We start from the raw sequence: 19,381 nt of genomic DNA, 5'->3' as shown, positions 1-19,381 counted from the left end.
GAAATCGTGACATGCAACCTAACAAAATCAAGAGGAGTCCGGACGGGAAATAGAGATAATATTTATTCATTTCTGCAAAGAATCTGAGCTCATGCAAAGATACAACTTCTGTAAACAGAGTTTGCTGGGTCATGACAATAGAAGGTGCAGATTGCTTATTTTCCTTGTGTCAATCAGTGGAATGTATAACAAGTGGAAGTCAGTTTTCTGTTCCAGCAATAAATTCGAGCTGCAGAATAATTCACCCCAAAAATCACAGCTTGTCGTTTCCAAGTCGTACTGTTATTCTTTTTCCAGTTGCGTTGCACACACAAAAAAATGTTTACTGGCAGGGATTTTTTCATTGCATGGCTGAACTATGTGGGGTCAGATTTCACTCTGGAGACCAGAATTTTGAATTCAAGACTGAGTAACACTTTAAGACGGCTGTGAAATTTCACAAGAAGAAACATTTTACTTGAAAATGATAATGATTAAAAATCACATCATAAGTATTTGGTGCAAAATAACTCAAAATCGCAGTATGTGGTTCTGGATTTTCTATTCCTGGATTTGGACTCGCAAATTTTACTAAAAGAAAAAGTTTTTCCAAGTGTTTGCCATCATGTTAGTCTGAACAGCAGTGGAGGATTATGAAGTAATTCATAGGCAACTGGAATTTTGTTTGCGTCTTGAAGACAGGGACATGCCTTATGAAGAGGTTTACTGTCTTGAGTTGACTCAAGACAGTAAACTTTTCACCACTGCTGGCCAGCTAGCTGAAAAAAGGTCCCTGTCTCTGGAAACATTTCTGCCACAAAAATATTCTATGGGTTACATTATGACTGTATTGACAGGCTGCATTAATGTAGAGGTTGTGGGTAATCTTCTCCTTGAACTGAAAGCCACAAGATATTTTTCTTGATTTGTGTGTGGGGATATTTTGGTATATTTTCAGTCACTTGTCAGACTCTTATCCAGGGAATCAGGCAATGATTTCAATTTTTATGTTAGGTTTATTTTGTAAAATGATTCCTATTCACCAGTACCACAATGAAAACAATAGAAATACTTAAATTGTATTTTTGACAGAAATCATCAGAATTTGGCAACGGCAGCTCAAATTAGTGGGTCCAAAACAAACATAAAAAATTTAATTTTGTTTCTCTGTTTTTCAAAAATGCTCCAAAACTGAGATTTTCCCCTGGATCTAAGATTTTCTAGATATTTGCTTTGACACACAACTGTAGATAATCTTGTTGGATTCGAAACTAGCATCCCACTAGATAGCCAACAGTCTTAGAACTTTTGTGGGTAAAAGAAAAATGTGTGAAGTGAGACCAATAAGAAAACCTAGAAATCTGCATCAGCTGTGGGGGGAAAAAAAGCCTAATTTGCTAATTTTACAGTTTGTTTTCCAGGAAAACTTAAAAAAAAAAAAAAAGGTTGATCACGCCTCCTGATTTCTAAAAAGGAAGAGAAACAAAGTGGGAGAGTCATTCCTAGAATCGATTCATCTTCAGAGGTGAGTGTCCACACACCAAAGTAGAATGTGGGAGGAGCCACCAGCAGCTGAAATCACCCACAGGAATACAAGCATCCATTCACATCAAATGATTCCCTTAAAATCAAAGAAATGAGCGGTGCAGCGGCCATGTTGAAAAGACATTCTCACACCTTCTTTATTCTTTCCAGCTTTGCATGAAATTTTTTTTGCATGTCTGTGTCATATATATTTATATATATATTATAGCTATTAGAACAATCCCAGTGAAAGAGTGACAAAAATAGAAGAGACCAGCACAGAAAAGGCCCAATATATAGAATTTGACAAGTCTGTCGATTTAAAAATATACATATACAATAATCATGCTGCAAATCTTCCAGATCCCATTTTAAACATTTAATATACTTTTTTGTTGTTTAAACAGGCACAGTAGTGTTACCCTGGATAGAAATATTAGAAGACATATAAAAGACGTAAGAAAAAAAAAAAAATCATAAAGCTCCACAGCCACAAAGAGGCAGCTGCCGTTGGAAGGAAGAAATCATTCGAATCCCAAGATGTTAACTCAAATCAAACATCTCATGCAATCTTGCTTAAGAACAATGGAATTATGTGTGCAGCATAAAACAATGAGAGAAAGGAGGTTAGATGAGGAGAGGCAGCCCCTGCTTTGTACAGTCAGTAGTACTGAGAGCGAACCTCGTCGCCGCGAGACGAGCGGAGAGCAGGAGAGGCGGAACCGTCCAGCACAGTAGTTTGAAGTAAGGCCTCGTTTTTTTGTTTGTTTGTTTTTTTCTATTTTTGTGTTGGCAAATGAACAAAAATCCAAAAGAGAGAAAAAACATACAACTGTCATTTAATTACACCTAGCTTGAAAAAAAAAAAAAAAAAAAAGATATGTGCAAAAAGTTGTACAAATATAGGAAGAGTTTGTTTTAGAAGATTGCTGAGGAAGGTGGTTTGTGGTGTTGTCCTTCTCTTCTTCCGTCCAGCCGCCAGTCCATCGCCGCCTCCTCTTCCTCTTCCTCCTCGGCGGACTGGCAGCTGAGCTTGAGGCTGGCTGTTGATGGGACACAACGCTTCACGTTGACTGGATGGTCTTCTTTAGGTTCTCTACCTCGATCTGACAGGAAGACAAGAAAACAATCAAACTCAGGATTCTGACTCTCTCTTTGGGAATGGTACGGCTGTTGAAGCCCACACAGACTCCGCCTGTAGAATAAACCCTGCTGAAAGAACTCAACAGTTGCTCTAAATGTGCAGAATTACCAGTGTCAGGTTTGATTCTGAATGATTCTTCTTAATGTATTGTGTTCTACTGAATTGCTTGGCATGTTGAAGCGAAGGTCGTGTTCTATAATGTTTTACATTACAGTGTAACTCGTTTGTTTTGATCTATAACTGCTATTTAGGATTCATCTATTTTTGGAGTTACTTTTATGTTTGCAGTCTTTTTTTTTGTGGTTTGTGTTTTTAGTTATGTTGAATGTGTGGCCCCCAAGAAGAGAAGATGCAGGGAACTGCAGCTAATAGGGATCCAATTAAAAGAAAGTAAAGAATCACAGCTTCCCTGCCTTAAAGTCTTTTCAATTAGAAGTTGCACTGTTCTGAGTGGACGTCGTTCCTGAGAGAACAAGACTAAAAATGAGCTATTTTTCATTTTAGATGTTTAAAATGAAGTCAAAGGAAGGTGTTGAAAAGGAGACTAATTTCTGTAACATAGCTAGAACATGTCTGCTTAATTCAGGGGTTTAAGACTTTTCAGAGTAGAAATGATTTCTCGTCCTTTTCTGCTTTCAGCATCTCTGCTGTGAAACACTGTGAACTTTGAACTGTCTGCAGCTGTTCATGTATCTTTGAATTAAGGTACTTCTCTGCTTCTTTGGGGAACAAACTTAATAGACCCTGGTATTTGTGATACTAGAAACCACATCCACATAATAACATTAGGACAGCATTGAAAGTCCAGTGAGTGATACATCAACCAGGCGACTGTGGCTCATTGGGTAGAGCAGCTGTCTTACAAGCAGTAGGACGTAGGTTCAATTCCGGTGCTTCGCCATCAGGTAGCTACTGATGTGAAGGTTGTATGATGTGTTTGAAAAGGGAGAGGGTGTGACTGATGACATGAAGACCCTCCCCCTGACTCTGATTGGTTGTTTTGACCAGGTGCAGTGTATTAGGAAGAGCTTGGTTTCTTTCCCACACTTTATCAGGTTTAAAAAAATTAACATACAGCAGCAAGAAGAGAACATTCATGGATATTTTATTTAGTTATCAAAATAAAAAAAATGGATTTCTACTTTCTTATTAGTTCGACTTTTTTTCTGTGTTGTAGGCCAATCAGGTCCACACCACTTAACATCCACAAGTAGAAAGGAAGAATTTGACAGACTCCATGTAACGTGTCGACAAATTGGTGAACGTTTTTGGTTTCGGATTTCCCACAGATAATAACGTCCAAAATCCCTGTTAAAATTAGCTGCTGTGACAAACATTCAGCAACCGCTGTTTCCTTCAAACGATCTAAACTTTTGGCAAGCTGCGAGAAAACCTCTTTTTTTTTTTTTGTTGCAGAAGCCTCTATTTGCGGTGAGAAGAAGCCGAACATCTCTGACATGGTGCAGTGTGCTGTGCCTGTGATCCACAGACTATTGCTTAGAGGAACTCAAGAATTGTTTTCTCAATATATGTTCTAGTAGGGTTTTTGGAGGAAATGAGGAGAAACTGAAATTTCGATCAGAAATTTCACTTCAAAGTCCTTCAATACATAGCAAACTATTATATAAAATCCTGATATAAACATGATTTATCATTCGATAGATAATTATGGATTAGTTTTTTTGTTTTACATATTTGAAATACTGCCAAACTGGTGGTGTAATCTTTCCTCTTTTATCCACAGTTTTTATTCAAAGCCATTGTTTTATTTTAAAGCATTGATGAGGCACAGTGGGGGATTAAATAAGCCTTTATTTCTTCTTACTCCCTTTTGGACATGTTATGTTGACATTGCTCTCTTTGTTGATTGTTGTTTTACTTTGGCTTGGTTTATTTAGTTATTTGTTTTTCTTCCTGTTTTTTCCATGCCCAAAAATCACAAAAAAATGCAAAGCCTTTCTTCTTCCCCCAGAATGCAATGGGTTCCAGCTCAGAGTTCAATGAATATTTTATATCATGAATGCTGAATATTCTATCAGTTATACTATTTATTGATAATGATCACTTGTCTATCGTGATACATTGTGTCCAGCCCTAGGCCTTTAAACAAATCTACTAGAGATGATTGCTAAAGTGGAGACTGAATTATTTAACTGAGTTCAGATTCATAAAGTTATGCAAACTATAGAAATGTGTGTTTTGGAAGCTATGTTTATAAATTAAGACCAAATTTTGTTGAATGGTTGCCACGGAGATTAAGGGACTTCTCAAACAAGCATGAAAAACAATAAAATCAAGGCAACACTCCAGGTATGTCTTATGGTGAGGGAAAACTCAAAAAGGTTGCTCCTTAGAGCCCAGCAACACATTCTTACCTCTTGAACTTTGCCTCAATAGTAATTCAAACTTTGATGTGTTGTATTGGGATTTTCAAAGCATCAATATTTGTTGAAAGTGGCGACCTAATGAACACAGACAGCTCAGCGTGTGTCTGGGCGGTGCTACCTGCAGGGCCACGCGTTTCACTCGCTCCTCATCCAGGTCTCGCCGCAGCTCCGTGATCTCTTTCCTGGAAAGAGACGCACACCGCCACGGGTCAGCAAACTTTCTGCTGCTGACGGCGTTTCAAACAGCTCAGACTGCTGAGGATGAAGAATATCAATAGAATGACTGAAACCTGCTTCACGTTCTTATTGACACTTGCTGTCTTACATTTGCTGGGCTTTGAGGAGCTCCACAGACAGCAGCAGGTCTTTTATTTGGCTTTTCAGCTCATCCTGCTGGGCGCTCTGCTCCGCCAGCTCCGGATGGGCTCTGCTGTTCTGGGAGATGCTGGTGTCCAAGGTTGCAATGGCAGCAGGGCCCGGCTTGGGTTCAGCGAAACCGAGCTGGTGGAGTGGTGAAGACTGGTTAGAAGGCCGTGGATGGAAAAACATCAGGAGCAAAATACTTTACTGTAGACACTTGTATTAAGCTCACAATGTCAGGTTTGTGCTGCATGGAGAGGAATTTCTGGTTTCACTTGTGTAAAATATATTTCTAGCACGGCTGGTCGCCTTAATTTTTTTTCCACCAAAAACACTTAGGTGCTTCTAGGCCTGTCACAATTAGGGTCTATTTTTTCCACTTCCGACGCAGATACAGATATCTGAGGTGTAGTATCAGACTGTACCGATTCAAAACGTCACTGAATTGACTTAAAGCATTTATTTAAAAAAAAACAAACAAACATAAATGTGCTGAATTACACATTTATTTGATAACTCTACACCAGTACACCAAATTAAAATAAACCAGTATCTTCACTAGCTTAGTCAAACAAGTAACAACAACACAACTTTCATTTGTTCAGTCAGTGCAATTAGTTGTAAAAATCTTGATTGATTAATTGTTTAGTGGAGTAGGCTATATAAATCTATATGGATAGTAAAGATGCAACAATATGACAAAATGAGCATTTTATGCCATTATTGTTTTGTACAATAATGGTAATTCATCTTAGAATAATTTATGAAAATGTGTTGAACTGCATCCATTAAAATGCTTTTTATGAGCAAAATTAATGCACAAGGAGCCAATTTTATTATTCAGGACATAAAAGGTTATTTTCACAGAGGGGCTGCAACTAATAATTATTCTATTAATTGGTTATTCTGCTGATTACTTATCTGCATCCCCATATCTGATGGTGATGTGTTCGATAGAAGAGTTTTTCCTTATGAATTCAAAATGTACATATGTTTGTTCTGTCATCAAATGGTCCTTTTTTGAGCCTGTACACTCCAGTTAGGGATTAATTGATAGTTAATGATTATTCCAATTATCGACTTATCATGATTGATTAAACGTAACAAGTTACCTTTTTGTGTTCTGTTGGCTTGGGTTTGGCACTTTCCTCCTCATCGACCTTGAAGACTTTCTCAGCACTCACTTCCTTTGTAGGCTGCAAGTAGACATTTATTCAAATATCAAATGATACTAATGTGTTTTTTTTTTTCTTTCTTGAAAAGTGAAACTGAAATAAACTACATTTTAGCAGGGAGATTTCCTAAAGCCAACCAAGACTGAATTCGGGTCACTTTTAAAAGGCTGATAATCGGCTCCAACTACTGACTATATTTCTTACCTTGCTGCATAAAAAAAGAAGAAATACAGAGATCCTCTTTGAGGCTACATTAGTATTCATGTGAGATTAATGTAAAGATAGAAATAAACAGTAATCTCTGTGTTCTTTGAGCCCAGATCAGACTCAAATGTTAATAAGTCTCATCTATAACTTGTCGGCTTCTTCAAAACACTGCTTACTGTTGATTTCGGGTCACCGGGGTGAGCCAGAAACTTACTGTCAGATCATCCATTATTAAGGATGTTTCTACTTTATTATTTCTGGGCTTCACTCTCTGTCCATTCCACTAAAATATTGAGCCAATTATGACACAGATCGATTGCAAAGGGGGATTTGACCTGTGTTTGAAGTTGATTTCAGGGGGAGATAATGATGAGAAATGACAAATTATGATAGATCAACACAAATTGGGCAGAATGGTGAAGTGGAAGGATGACAAAATAGTGTTTATCATTTAGAAAGGAAAATATGGAAAGTAAAACTGACTTGGCGAAGTTTACACACCTAGAAAGTAAAATGTTTGCAATGTTTGTATGACATTAGGCTAAATGTAAAGCATCAAAGTTTGATCACACATTCTCAATTGGATTTAGTTTTAAACTTTCAGGTTTATCCGTCAAACAAAATTCCAACATAAAGACATTAAAATTGGTGCTGATGATATAAAGCATTTTTACAAGCATTACAGTTTCTGTGTTCTTGTTCAAATGTTACAAAATCACTTTCTTTCAAAGTGATTTTCAACTTGTGTGTAAAAAGTCACTACTTCATTTTCCATTTGAGCTGTTTGATCAAAGTGTCTGAATGGTTACGTCGGAGTTTCTCACCGACTGTCCTCCGGCAAACTGTCCAGGGAGCCTCCTGCCAGTGACCTTTGGTCTGGAAGTGGTCAGGTGGGAGAGCTTCTCCGACGCAGACGACAAGTCATCAAAACTGATCAGATCTTCTGAAAAAAATAATTGAAAAAAAGATGTAGCAGAGGAAATGAAAAGAACAACATATCAGAGGGGATCAGTTTTATGTGGTCAAGTCACGTTTACTGCTTCTTACTTTGAACAGAGAACCACGATTTCTAACAACATGAATGAATACCATGCACACACTCTTCATACCTAACAACACCTGCACAGGTATTTATTTAGACATGCATTTTCTCTACTTTCCTGGATAATGAAAATCTTTCCCTCAAAGGTAGAGGCCGCAACTTCAACATGCTACTGCTCGTTCCATTGAAAATGTATGATTCGGATGAAATATTTAATGCTGCAAAAGTACAAGCCCTCAAAAAATACTAGAATAAAAGGATAATAAGAGGCCTGTGTTTGAATTATGTACGTATAAACCATCAGGATGTATTTGGACTGGAGTGGTTCACAGTGTGAAATTATTACGGAGCTTTAATTTTCCTTTTGAAGCACCTCAGAATTGCTTTCATCCATCACTGATTAATTTGTTTCCACCAGCATTTTTTTCATTACTACAAAGTAAAAGTCAACAAACCTTCAACGCTCGATGCAAATCTTTCGTATTAAAAAGTCTTACTGCAAATTAAAAATGAATAGCCTTCAGACAGAGCATTTGAATGTGTTTGGAAAGCTATCAGAGACCGTTAATAACAGAAATGTTTTATTTTCTTGTGCAATAAATGGATAGAAAATCCATTTAAATAAGACATTTAATACTCTTTTCTTCACATGTTCATCAGCAGGACAAGAACTCTGTTTAAGTTCATCCAATAAAACAATGAAAAGCATTTTGCTCTGTAGCAGCACTTTGCACCTACTCTGCAGTAATCGGCTGCAGATGGAGAGCTCTGGCTGTAATTGCAGGAATGATGGAGTTTTCATGTTTAGTGTCACAGTGTGACTGGTTTGTTCGGAGCTGCGGCGACTTTTAGCACCTTCACAGACGGCTGGTCAGGAGATCTCTGAGGACCGACAGGCCTTCAGGTCAGTTTTATTCAGTCATCTGTGATGTTTTCCAGCTGCGACCTTTCAGTCTTACGTTCTGTTCCCACAGGTCCCTGTTTGTCACTACACGTTCCTGCTTCTAAAACATCGCTCTCAAATCTATTTATTCTTCAGTGCAGTCTGCTCCCATTCCCACAGCTGCTGTCTGTGTTACTTACTCGTTCTTTTCTTGGGATCTTTTGTCGTTAAACAACTTTAATTCCTTTAATTTTATTGCTCCTCGGGGTCTGCACTTTAACTTTAGTGATATTTGAGTTTTTGTGTACGAGATATTAGATTTTTGTGTTTCAAGAAAAGATGTCAAATTCTGACGTCTAGTCACACTTTAAAACTCAGGAGTTTGATCAAATGCGCCGGCCATCAATGGGCAAAACGGGGTCAAAATTAGAACTTCAATTCAAGATGGCTGAATTCCATTTTAGTGCATATCATGAGTATCAGAGGGTTTTCTGTAGGCCTTGGGCAATGTGGAAGGATAAGTTGCCTGGGGGTTCTGTTGAGATGTTTGTTGAATTTTTTCTAACTCTCTTAAAATATGTAATCTTCACCCAAGTCTGATGCATCCACAAGTTCTGTGAGTTTTTGTAGGCCTACAAAAAGCCAATTATTTACTGGAAGAATAATAAGAAACATTATGATTACAATAGGCCTCCACAATGGTTTCACTGCAAACTATATTATTTTGATTAAATTCTTTTATAGGCCAATTTTTCTACATTTTTCGTTTTTTTTCTACCACAATTATCATACCTTAATCATGAGAGCAGCAACATCGTGTGATGTCAGTTTAATTTTGACCAGACTGTTTATGCCACCATCTTTTCAGCTAAACAGTAATAATGGTACATTTACCTACATCCACAGTGTTCACCTGTTTCCCGCTGATAAACTGTTGTTACTTATTCTTAAACTCTTGACAGTTAAACTGTGTAGAAGAAACAGCAACAACAAGGATTTTTTTTTAATCTAAAGGTTTACTAGAAAGCACGCAGCTTACCGTGTGCTTCAGAACAATAAATCCCTGAGGATTTGGATTGTTGGGGTGATGGGTTGCGTACATACCTGCATCAGCAGGCTTGTCCCCCTTTTCTCCAGGCTGCGTTTTGGGTTTAGTTGGCAATACTGGTTCTAAATCCAACTTTGGTCGTATAGAAGGTGGCTCTAGATCCAACTTTGGTCGCATAGAAGGCACCTCTCCGTTGTGCCTGCAGGCAAAAAGAAACAACCGGAGGTCAAAGTAAGTTAAATGAAAATACACGAAAATGTAATTCCGCTGAAGTGTCAAAAATACTGGTATTTTTTATAACAGACATTTTCAGTCTTGGTACTGTGTGTTGTCACTTGTAAAGGTATTACACTACAATAACACACGGTTCATGCATAAAATATAAACAAGGTTCTACAGTTCTTTCCAGACAACCACAAAAACTAGAAGCAAGCAGATACCAAAAACAGATAAGCACATTGATAGAAGGCAAAATGTCAAAACTCAGGAAAACTTATTAAAATCTGATTATATGTCAAGTCCATGTTTATCTTACAGTCAGATGGAACAATTTTCACTACATTCCCACAGGGAAAAATATGCAGATCTTTTAGATGGTATTTCTTTATCTTACCTGAACATAAATCAACATAAAATGACAGGCAAAAACTGAAGAGTGGTGGACACACTTTCCATGTAAATAACTAACTCAAATTACAACATAACTAGTACACAAATGCTGGACATTTTAAATATATATATTTTTCCAATTTAACTTTTTCAAATTTTGTGAGGTGCAATCTTGATGAAAATGTTATTTTTTCCATCCTAAGTAGACAACATTATGATCTGATTTCAGGGATCCAGAATTTATGCTTTAGCCATTACTTTGTGATAGCTTTTTGGGCCGCTAAGCTTAAAATACCAAGGAATTTAGATGTCCAAGATTACTATATAAATAAATGTCCAAACAAATTTGGAATCGGTTTGATCCACTGATCGCTTTGATCACAGGATCAAAGCGAGTGAAAATATTTTACTCCTCAGATTCTCCTGTGGCTGGAAGAAAAATAATAATGTTCACTTTGTGCAGATCTGAAGAAGAATCTATACCTCTTTCAACAAGTGATTTTCCACTGGACTGTACATTGTTGATCAAATATGATTAGTGATTAAATAATTTACTTCTCATTTTTATTTTTGTTTAATATACATTGTGTTTAGTAGGGCTGGACTATGAATCAATAATGTGTTGCGATAGATATGTGTTCAATTTCAATAGAAAATACATTTAATAAAACATAGAATATTCACTGAAGTTTGATCCAGAACCACATAGCATTCTGGGAGACTTTAGCTGTTCAACCTGTCATTGCTAGCCAAGTAAGGTTGGTGGCATCAACTCACTCACTCTTTGGTAGCTTAGCAACAACATGTTGAGTATATGCCTCATGACAGCTTAAAACAAAAACACCATAGAGTGAAAACTATTTCAGATATTTAAACTAAAAACTAATCAATAATTATTGATATTGACTGATAAAAAAGACTTGTATCGTGATAAATGTTTCAGCCATGTCATCCAGGCCTTGTGCTTAGACCTTTATCTTTGAGGACAACCATACACAATCTTGAAATTAGTTTAAATCCTAAATCTAATTGGTGATAATATGATTACTTCTTCACAAAAGGACACACTTTTTTGGCTTGTTGTCAAAACTCACCCAGGATTTCTTCACAAAAGTTACTTCTTCAAAAACAAGCACCTACTGCACATCGCTGCTTAGTATGATTATTAATGGACCTGTAGGTTACTTTATCTCCCTTGTGTTTTTGGTGCTGCACCATGGGAAAGAAAAAGTGTTTATGTTGCAGTTAGCATGTACGGTTCTTGCAGGAGGCCTAGAAGGTCCCTGGCGTATCACTACTGTGTGTCCAGGCTGGGTTTCAGAGAAGAACTTGACATGTTTCGTTTGATTTTGTTGTCTTTTTTTACATCAATCTACTTTCAATGCCACTGAAGCAGCGAAAATAAACTTTGATTGAAGTAATCCTAGCAGAGCTTTGAATGGACGTTGCACTGATGTGACGGCTTGTCTGGAATTAGAAGAAGGAAAATGAAAATAAAGCAAAGCCTTGAGGCAGATCCAGAAGCACGATGTTTGACATGAGCTGACTTGTTATGAGGCTCATCTCTGTGGGGTTCAGGGCTACAGTGACTGGGCTGCGTGTTTGCACAGACAAAAAGGCCCTTTTGATCTCAAGGTTATAAATCAACAACTGCTTTTGAGAGGAGAGTCTGTAAAGTAATATGGAAAGCAACTTAATTTCGCTGGAAATCCAATGAAAAATATATCAAACACTGATGTATTTTCTAACTGTCTCAGTTTCTTTAATTCCCACTTTTCCTTGGTTGAAGAAGACCTTCGCTCAGGTCAAATGCATACGTGAACATCAAGAGGACCAGAGACGGCTCCAAAAGCAGGAAGTGGACAACAGCATAGGCTCTTCTGTGGGCTTCAGCCCACAGAAGAGTTAACTAGAATTTCTTCTTTTCTAAATTGCCATGTTTCCACTAAGCAAATGTAGTTTCGAAATGTCAAATTGCACAATTATATGGCTAGTTATGTTTCCAAGAATAATGGAAACATAACTACTGTCAATGTATTTGTATATTCCCATCTTTAATATTCCTAAAACATTCTTCCCTTTGCCCAATAAGATGACGCAAATGGAGAACCAGCAACCATAAAATTCCGCCGTTAGTGGCTCTCGTAAAAAACCTGAAGAGGTTAGATTAGTCAAAGCTTTACCTTTCATTTCCAAGAGTGGCTTTAGGGAGATTATAACACAGGAACCTGTTGTCATATTGCAGCTCAACCTCACAGAGGTCAGTGGGAGATTTTCAGATCAAATATATAAACAAGGGAACACAAAAACTGTACTTACTTCATACTTAATGAGGGACCGATGGGCTTTTCTGGCTTCTTGGGTGGAATGGGGACCGGCTTCTTGGGTGGGTTTGGTGCAGGAGGTTTATAGAGTTTCGGCTCTGGAGTGTGCTTGTCACCTGAAACACAGACACAGTGGAAGGGAAAAAAAATCTGAACTGTGTTTCACCTTTCTGTCTCTAATTTTACAGCAATTTAAGAGAAGCATGAAAAACCATATGACACAGCCTTATGTATGAAGAGCTAAATGGATGGATAACAAGGGAATCTGCAGATGTTTATCAGACGCTCAACTTTCAGTGAACCTTTTATATAAAAAAAGAACTGAATCCTTTGCTTGAATTGTTTTTTCTATTTTCAGACTGTTGTTTATAAACTACTCTGTGCAAAAGCAGTAAAAGAAAACCTGCAGAAGCTTAACTCAGCAACTCTGGGGACCAATTCCAATATAAGCAGAAAGTCAGGGACCACCGGTGACGTTCAGGTGAACCGAGAGGAGGAGCCATCATTGCTTTTTTCCAATGACACAGCTGCTAATCTGCTGCTCTCCCATTTTAAACAAGCCTTGTGGGATTATTCAAGATGAGCTCAGAGAAGTGCGACGCAGACTCCTGGAAGGACTGAACGTTCAGAGATGAGAGTAAGACAGAAAAAGATGAGATATACAAAAAAGACAACAAAATAGAAATAGAGACAGAAATAAATTGACAGAGATAAAAAGAAAGCAATAGAACAATAGAGATAGAAAAAAAGAAAGAGATGGTGAGAGAGAAATAGAGACAAATAGAGGTACAGAGACTGAGAAAGATAAAGAGAGAAAGAAATAGAGACATAGAAATAGAGACATCTTTTTTAAATTTGGTATTTTGACGTGTTATGATGACGAAGATTTAGATTTTTTTTTTTCCAGACAAATGGCCTATAGTGCACTGTTCAGCTCAAACTGGATGGAAATGCTTTTCAAACTTCCAAGTGACTTTACAAGTAAAAAAAGAAAAAAAAATCTCCATCTGCTACTGTAGTGTCTTCACTAACACCTTTCTTATTCTGGAAAATTCAAAAGCTATTTTACATTTGCTGTTGTACCAAACCAAAACTAATCTTGGCCCAAAGTAGAGGTAGCTTTACATTTGTTTGTTGATGTGGAACATCTAAGTGTGAGAAAGATGCAGGAACAGAAAAATGCATTAAGATGAGGGGGTGGGGGTGTTACTTTTTATGGCTTTGTATATGCTGAGCTGTGACTTATGTGTACTATTACACCCACTGACAACCACATTGATAAACTGCGTTTGTGTTATTTTTAAAGAACTGAATCTAACATGAGTAAACAGTAAAAAAAAACTGTAGAGAGCCAATAATGTGTCCATGGGGGACTCTGCATGTGATGAGGGCTGATTGTCATAAAAACTAACTGAGTTTGACAGCATATTTCCTGTATTTGAACTAAAATCTAACCTGTTTTAGATGTAGTGCTTCACCACCCCAACACTGCAGTTAAGGAAAGAGAAGTACAATAAATGTAGCCAGAGGACTTAAATGAACAAGCTAAAAGTGAACGCTGAACGAAATGTGATAATAGAAACCCAAAGTCTGATCACTAGAGATGATTAATAAACGTATTTTTGATTCATCTTGGTAGATGAAGTTCAAAAAATGGGGAAAGAAATTTTTATAATTTCAGATATATTAATGAAATGATTGGACAAAAACCAAGATTATTTTGAATTGTTGTTAATATTGATCTCTCGTCTTCTCTGTCAGAAGACGCATTTCTCGTCTTCCGTCAGAGATACTCGGTCCTCAACACTGCACCAAAAGTGTGAGACATGTCTAGCAGATAAAAAGTGATGCTTGACTTATAAATAGAAAAGTGAAACTGTAGCAAAAGAGAAATATGACCTAATTTAAAATGTCCTTTAAGGCATACAGAATCATCAATTCTGTTTTCCAAGTTTTTAAAAGCTGAGGAGTAAAAATGCTGACTCTGTCAGGATGGAGGAATCGTTCTACCAGTGCAAAGGTTGTTTTTTTTTTTATTCTTTTAGTTGAACTGGCAGTGAAAGTGCTGGGGTTGACCATCGTTTTCTGGATGTAACAGGGCAGCTGAGAACGGCTACAAGAATTTTTCCTACCCTACGATAAAAGACAAATCTGTCTTTATGATAGCGCACCTAAAGTTGCCCTGGACCAATCATGAGGCTGGAATGTAGTCATGCATAGTTAAGTTGACTCAGATAGTACAGTAGCAGGTGGACATGCTAATGGCTAATGTTTGTGCAGTTGTAGCTTCTTTCTTCAGGAAACAAATAAGACATGAAAGGGAAAAAAAGAGGGCAAACAATGAGTGACCCAAAGGAAGAAAAGATGGAATATACAGCAAATGACAGATGTCTTTTTGCCAATTAAAGTCAGACAAACAAAACAAAGTAGCACACACAGCAAATAATCTAGATTATTCTTGAAAACTCCTCTGTTTTGAACTGAGGATATGAACAATTGTCTTTATTCTTTAAATGATTTTTTATTGCTTATTCTAAAAGAGCAATATTTAAAATACATGATACAAAAGGAGAGATTTTGAGAATTTACATTTGAATGTCTATTCCATGTGATATCCGCAAACGAATGTTCCATTTCGTTCCCCTGTAACATTTGAAGATATTATCCAAAGCAGCTGATGTTTGATGACATGTTTAGCATATAAAAATGTTTTTGTTTTTTTTATTAAATCAAAAATAACCTTTTGAAATTGTCATATCTCACCTAGAGGTACCAGGTAGCATTATAGTTTGACAAATATAGTTCTATTTTATAATATTGTGATTTTTTTTTGTGTGTCATTACAACTGTGACAGGTATTGGTTTTCTGTTTCTTTTTAAAGAATTAGATCAAGATACACTCTTGTCTCAACTTTGTGTATAACTATCATAGAACCATAGTATTTTGACTTTAGTAAATTTAAGAAATTTTAAAACCTTTCTAAATTAGACAATTTTAAATATGCAAGATGAACAAACTGACAAAGGAAACAGAAAAGATAAACCTAACTCTACATTTCACTTATAATATTATCGATTGAATCAACTGAAAACCTTATTTTAAAATTAATGTTAGCAAACAGGTTCGGTTTGCAGTTAGCAGCAAAGAGAAAAATCGCCTCCATGTTTTTCAATAAGATTGTTAAAGTTCGGAAAAATATAGACTCATCACTAAAGCACCAGTTTCAAGTGAAAGCACATGAAAGTGAAGTTTGTTTACAGCCCGCAGAGCTGAATGCAGACAGAAATGTCAGCTGCTGTAAAGAGATAGAAGGATGAGAGAAGACAGGGGGAACCGGGAGCCCAGCTGTACCTCGCTCATCTGGTCTGAAGTTGATGGACTTCCTCTCCACGGCGGGGGGCTCCGGCTTGGAGGCTGAAAAACGAAACATGATCCAGAGAGTAACCTGGGCGTACGATGAAACTCAAACGCTTGACAGACAGTGAGGGGGGCACACACACAACCGCAGGCGATTCGCATTAGAAACCACCCAATGAGACCGGTGTTCATTTGAATCTGCTCAGCTGTTTTGTCAGAAAGACATTGAATACACAGGAAGTTTGTGCGCAGAAATTGTTTTCTCTGTTCCCCACAGCAACTGGAACACAGTGCATGTGCAGCTAGGCTGTGAATGAAATGATGCGACACTGACGAGCCAAACAGGAAAACCTCAATGCATGCAAGAATGCTGCTAAGTGCAGGAGGTGGTAAGTCTGTTTTACAGTAAAGGACAACCATCTAAAATTAGAACCTTGGCATACAAAACTATTATAGGTTGCACTTTTGAGTCAAATTCCCACTCTGGAAGCTTAGATCTTGTTCAATAGTGATGTCGAAATGTTATAGGTTAAGTTTTTAGTTTTGAAATAAAACTTTTTAAAGGTTTATTATATGTATTTTCCGAAAGGTGAATCCGCATCAGGCCTCCTTCGCATCACACTAACGGTTCCCACATGACTCATCCAAAGAGTTAATCGGCTTTCATTGTAGACGTCAACAGGTGATGAAAATCGTATAATTTTGTTCTCCTCCCCAGTTTGAGAAAACATGTCAGACATTACCATAAAGTGATATTGTCCAACAAAATCCTAAAATCATACATATTTACCAGCCTCCTTTTTTTTTTTTTTTTAATCTTGAAAAAAGCGTAAACATTTTAACAAAAATTGTCTTTTTGACTCAGGGCTTGAGTCTAATTATTTTGGCAGCGCTCTGTGTGATGTGTTCTGTGATTGGTAAGAGGCTTGTGGCTGTGTTTTACACAACATTCACTATATACATTTATACAATTTCCTAAAAATAAGAAATATAGTAAAACAAAAACTATAGACCCTTTACTGCATGACATCACCCATGTGCCTGCAGGAGGACAAAAAGGAAGCTTGCCAACAATGACTACCAGTGGTTTTATCTATTATCAGCATAATGTGCTAAATCTTAATTTACAAAAGAAAAAGGGACACAGTGCTTTGCTACTAAGTGTCAACACTAAGACTACTAAATAAGGTCAGGAAAACATTTTGATTAAAAATAGATAGCGAGGAACAGAGAAGTAGTTCAGATATGCTAGTTTGACTTTGACAACATTAACTTGTAGATGTGCAGTGTGTTTCGGATCAGTTTAAAATAGAAAAAACGGTACGGAAAAGTTTGAGAAACCTTCATGTATTGTGACATTACATTATAGTGAGGATGCGATGCCTCTGACAGTAAAGTTATGAGACCATCTCTGGAAAAATAACTATCTGGTTAGTACCGGGAGCACAGAGCTGTCACAGCTGTCTTGATGATGGAAGCGAGGTTTCACATTCATACTAACAATCCCATGGCATTTAAGTGGAGGTCCTGGAGGATGGTCCTAACTCGATGCGACAGCAGGCTTACAGACCTGGTTAAAACCTCCGGCCCTGGAGGGAAAGCCAGTAGTGCAGCATCTGCTTATCCATGCTAAAACAAGACGGTTAGAGCTCTTTGACAAACTGTTTTCTGATGCCTCCCAGAAATGGTTTTTGGAAGTTGTCAAGAGAACGGCCAAGATACCCCGGTGGAATTACAGATGTCAAAACCAAGTACATCAAAAGAATCCTCAGATTGAACGAGAAGCCTGAAGCACCCTGCGTAAATGTTCTTAGCTTTTTGACCTGACTTTGACTTGTGAGAAACGACAGTTAGCCTTCCCAATCAGACATACAAGGAAGAACTTTTAATAAAATAGAGTTTAAAATGTTCTTTACCTAGTGGAGGCGGTTTCCTCGGCAGTTTCTGACAAAAGAAAAAAAGGCAGAAAATGTGTCAGCATAACAAACCAAAAACTGACTTAAAGGTAAAAGCAACTGAAGACAAATTGCTCAACTTAAGACAAAATTATGCAGTTTTGAAACTTTTCTTGACAAAAACTATTAAGTCGTTTATTGTATTACTTACTCATTAAAACTACCCTGAACATCACATCTGCTTTTATGATAGCTTGTTTTTCCTCACCAGTAATTTAAAATCAACTTTCCTGTTTAACTCTAATTTATTTTTACTCAAGAAGGGGCAGCATTATGTATTTTCCAGCCACAATAGTGCCATTTTATAACACAATTAAGTAATTAAGTTACTTTCAATTGTTATAAATGCACTATAAATATGAAACATGACAAAGAAAATTTGACTTTGTTACAGAACACCTGGAAACTGGGTCTCTGTCTCTTTAAGAAACTCCTGCTCTTTCTAAAACTTCAACTTCAGGAAGTCATCACAACATAAATAAATAAATAACATACTTATTAAAATTCTAACTATATTGTGACAGCATAACATAAAACAAATATGTTCCTCTTCCTCCTCTTGGTCAGAAACAGCCATTGGGAGCTTCCTATTAAATGTGATGTTGAGTTGTTTTTTTTAATTGTGAGAAATAACAGTTCCTCCAGGACATTTACTCACGAAACTTCTCAGTTAAGAGTCATTTGGAATCAAATGTATGACCCAGGAGGCATGGCCTCATATTCACAAACATCGGTTTTGTCACAATGAAAAAGTAACGCTGCTCTGGAGAATGTATATAAAGTTTAGATATAAATATCTTCATATCTAGACAGATCATCTCTGGGACAGAAGAGAAGATATCTGAGGCAGAGGAATCTGCCAGAGGTAAGAGACTCATGTCAGAAAGGATCAGTGTATAACTAACTTCCTGTCATTTGGGTTTTGATTGCATTGAGTGAAAACACAGAGAAAAAAAAAATCATATTTTCAAACATCTTCCTTCTGGAGGATTATGTAGGGTGTTTTCAAATAGGTGTTTCATTTATATTTTAAGGATAATGATTTGAATTTCTACTGGAGATCAAATGAATATGATGTAACATATAGCAACAAAAAGTCAAATATCTTAATTTCAAGGAGATTTCTTGGTTTACAGAGGAGACGTGGAGAAGTTTGTAATCGAAAAATGGCGGCTTAGTAAAGCAAGTATAACAAAGTTTTAAGGTGAGACTAGGAGTATTTTATTTAAATACAAAAATAAAGTTGTAATATTGCAAGGGTCATGTTACGAGGACAGTTCTAGTGCTGGAAGTTCCTGGAAGAAAGTCATAATATGAGGAAAAGTTGTTTTAATGGGAAAAAAATGCTTCAATAGAGTCCTTTGCAGCTCATAATATGATGCTGAT

The 19,381-nt window shown here is 37.0% G+C and overlaps 1 protein-coding gene across 5 annotated transcripts in view; it reads right to left on the bottom strand.

Annotated features, from left to right (window-relative positions):
- Window positions 1–44: 44 nt before the first annotated feature.
- Window positions 45–19,381, bottom strand: part of cd2ap (CD2-associated protein) — a 44,892-nt gene continuing 25,555 nt past the window's right edge. For 3 of the 5 annotated variants that reach the window (XM_055044543.1, XM_055044546.1, XM_055044547.1), the window contains 9 exons: window positions 17,957–17,984; window positions 16,035–16,097; window positions 12,678–12,798; window positions 9,806–9,948; window positions 7,601–7,719; window positions 6,507–6,590; window positions 5,360–5,553; window positions 5,153–5,216; window positions 45–2,609 (listed from right to left, as the gene is read on the bottom strand). In XM_055044543.1, coding sequence (XP_054900518.1) covers window positions 2,568–2,609; window positions 5,153–5,216; window positions 5,360–5,553; window positions 6,507–6,590; window positions 7,601–7,719; window positions 9,806–9,948; window positions 12,678–12,798; window positions 16,035–16,097; window positions 17,957–17,984 — 858 coding nt within the window. In that variant the 3' untranslated portion in view covers window positions 45–2,567. The remainder of the gene's footprint in view (window positions 2,610–5,152; window positions 5,217–5,359; window positions 5,554–6,506; window positions 6,591–7,600; window positions 7,720–9,805; window positions 9,949–12,677; window positions 12,799–16,034; window positions 16,098–17,956; window positions 17,985–19,381) is intronic. The other 2 variants (XM_055044545.1, XM_055044544.1) reach the window with 2 other exon arrangements.

The sequence above is a fragment of the Poeciliopsis prolifica genome, unplaced genomic scaffold (assembly GCF_027474105.1).
Source record: "Poeciliopsis prolifica strain line A6 unplaced genomic scaffold, Auburn_PproV2 SCAFFOLD020, whole genome shotgun sequence".
In the NCBI taxonomy this organism is placed as follows: domain Eukaryota; kingdom Metazoa; phylum Chordata; class Actinopteri; order Cyprinodontiformes; family Poeciliidae; genus Poeciliopsis; species Poeciliopsis prolifica.
Note: the sequence above shows the minus strand (reverse complement) of the source record. Positions and strands in the feature narration are given on the sequence as shown.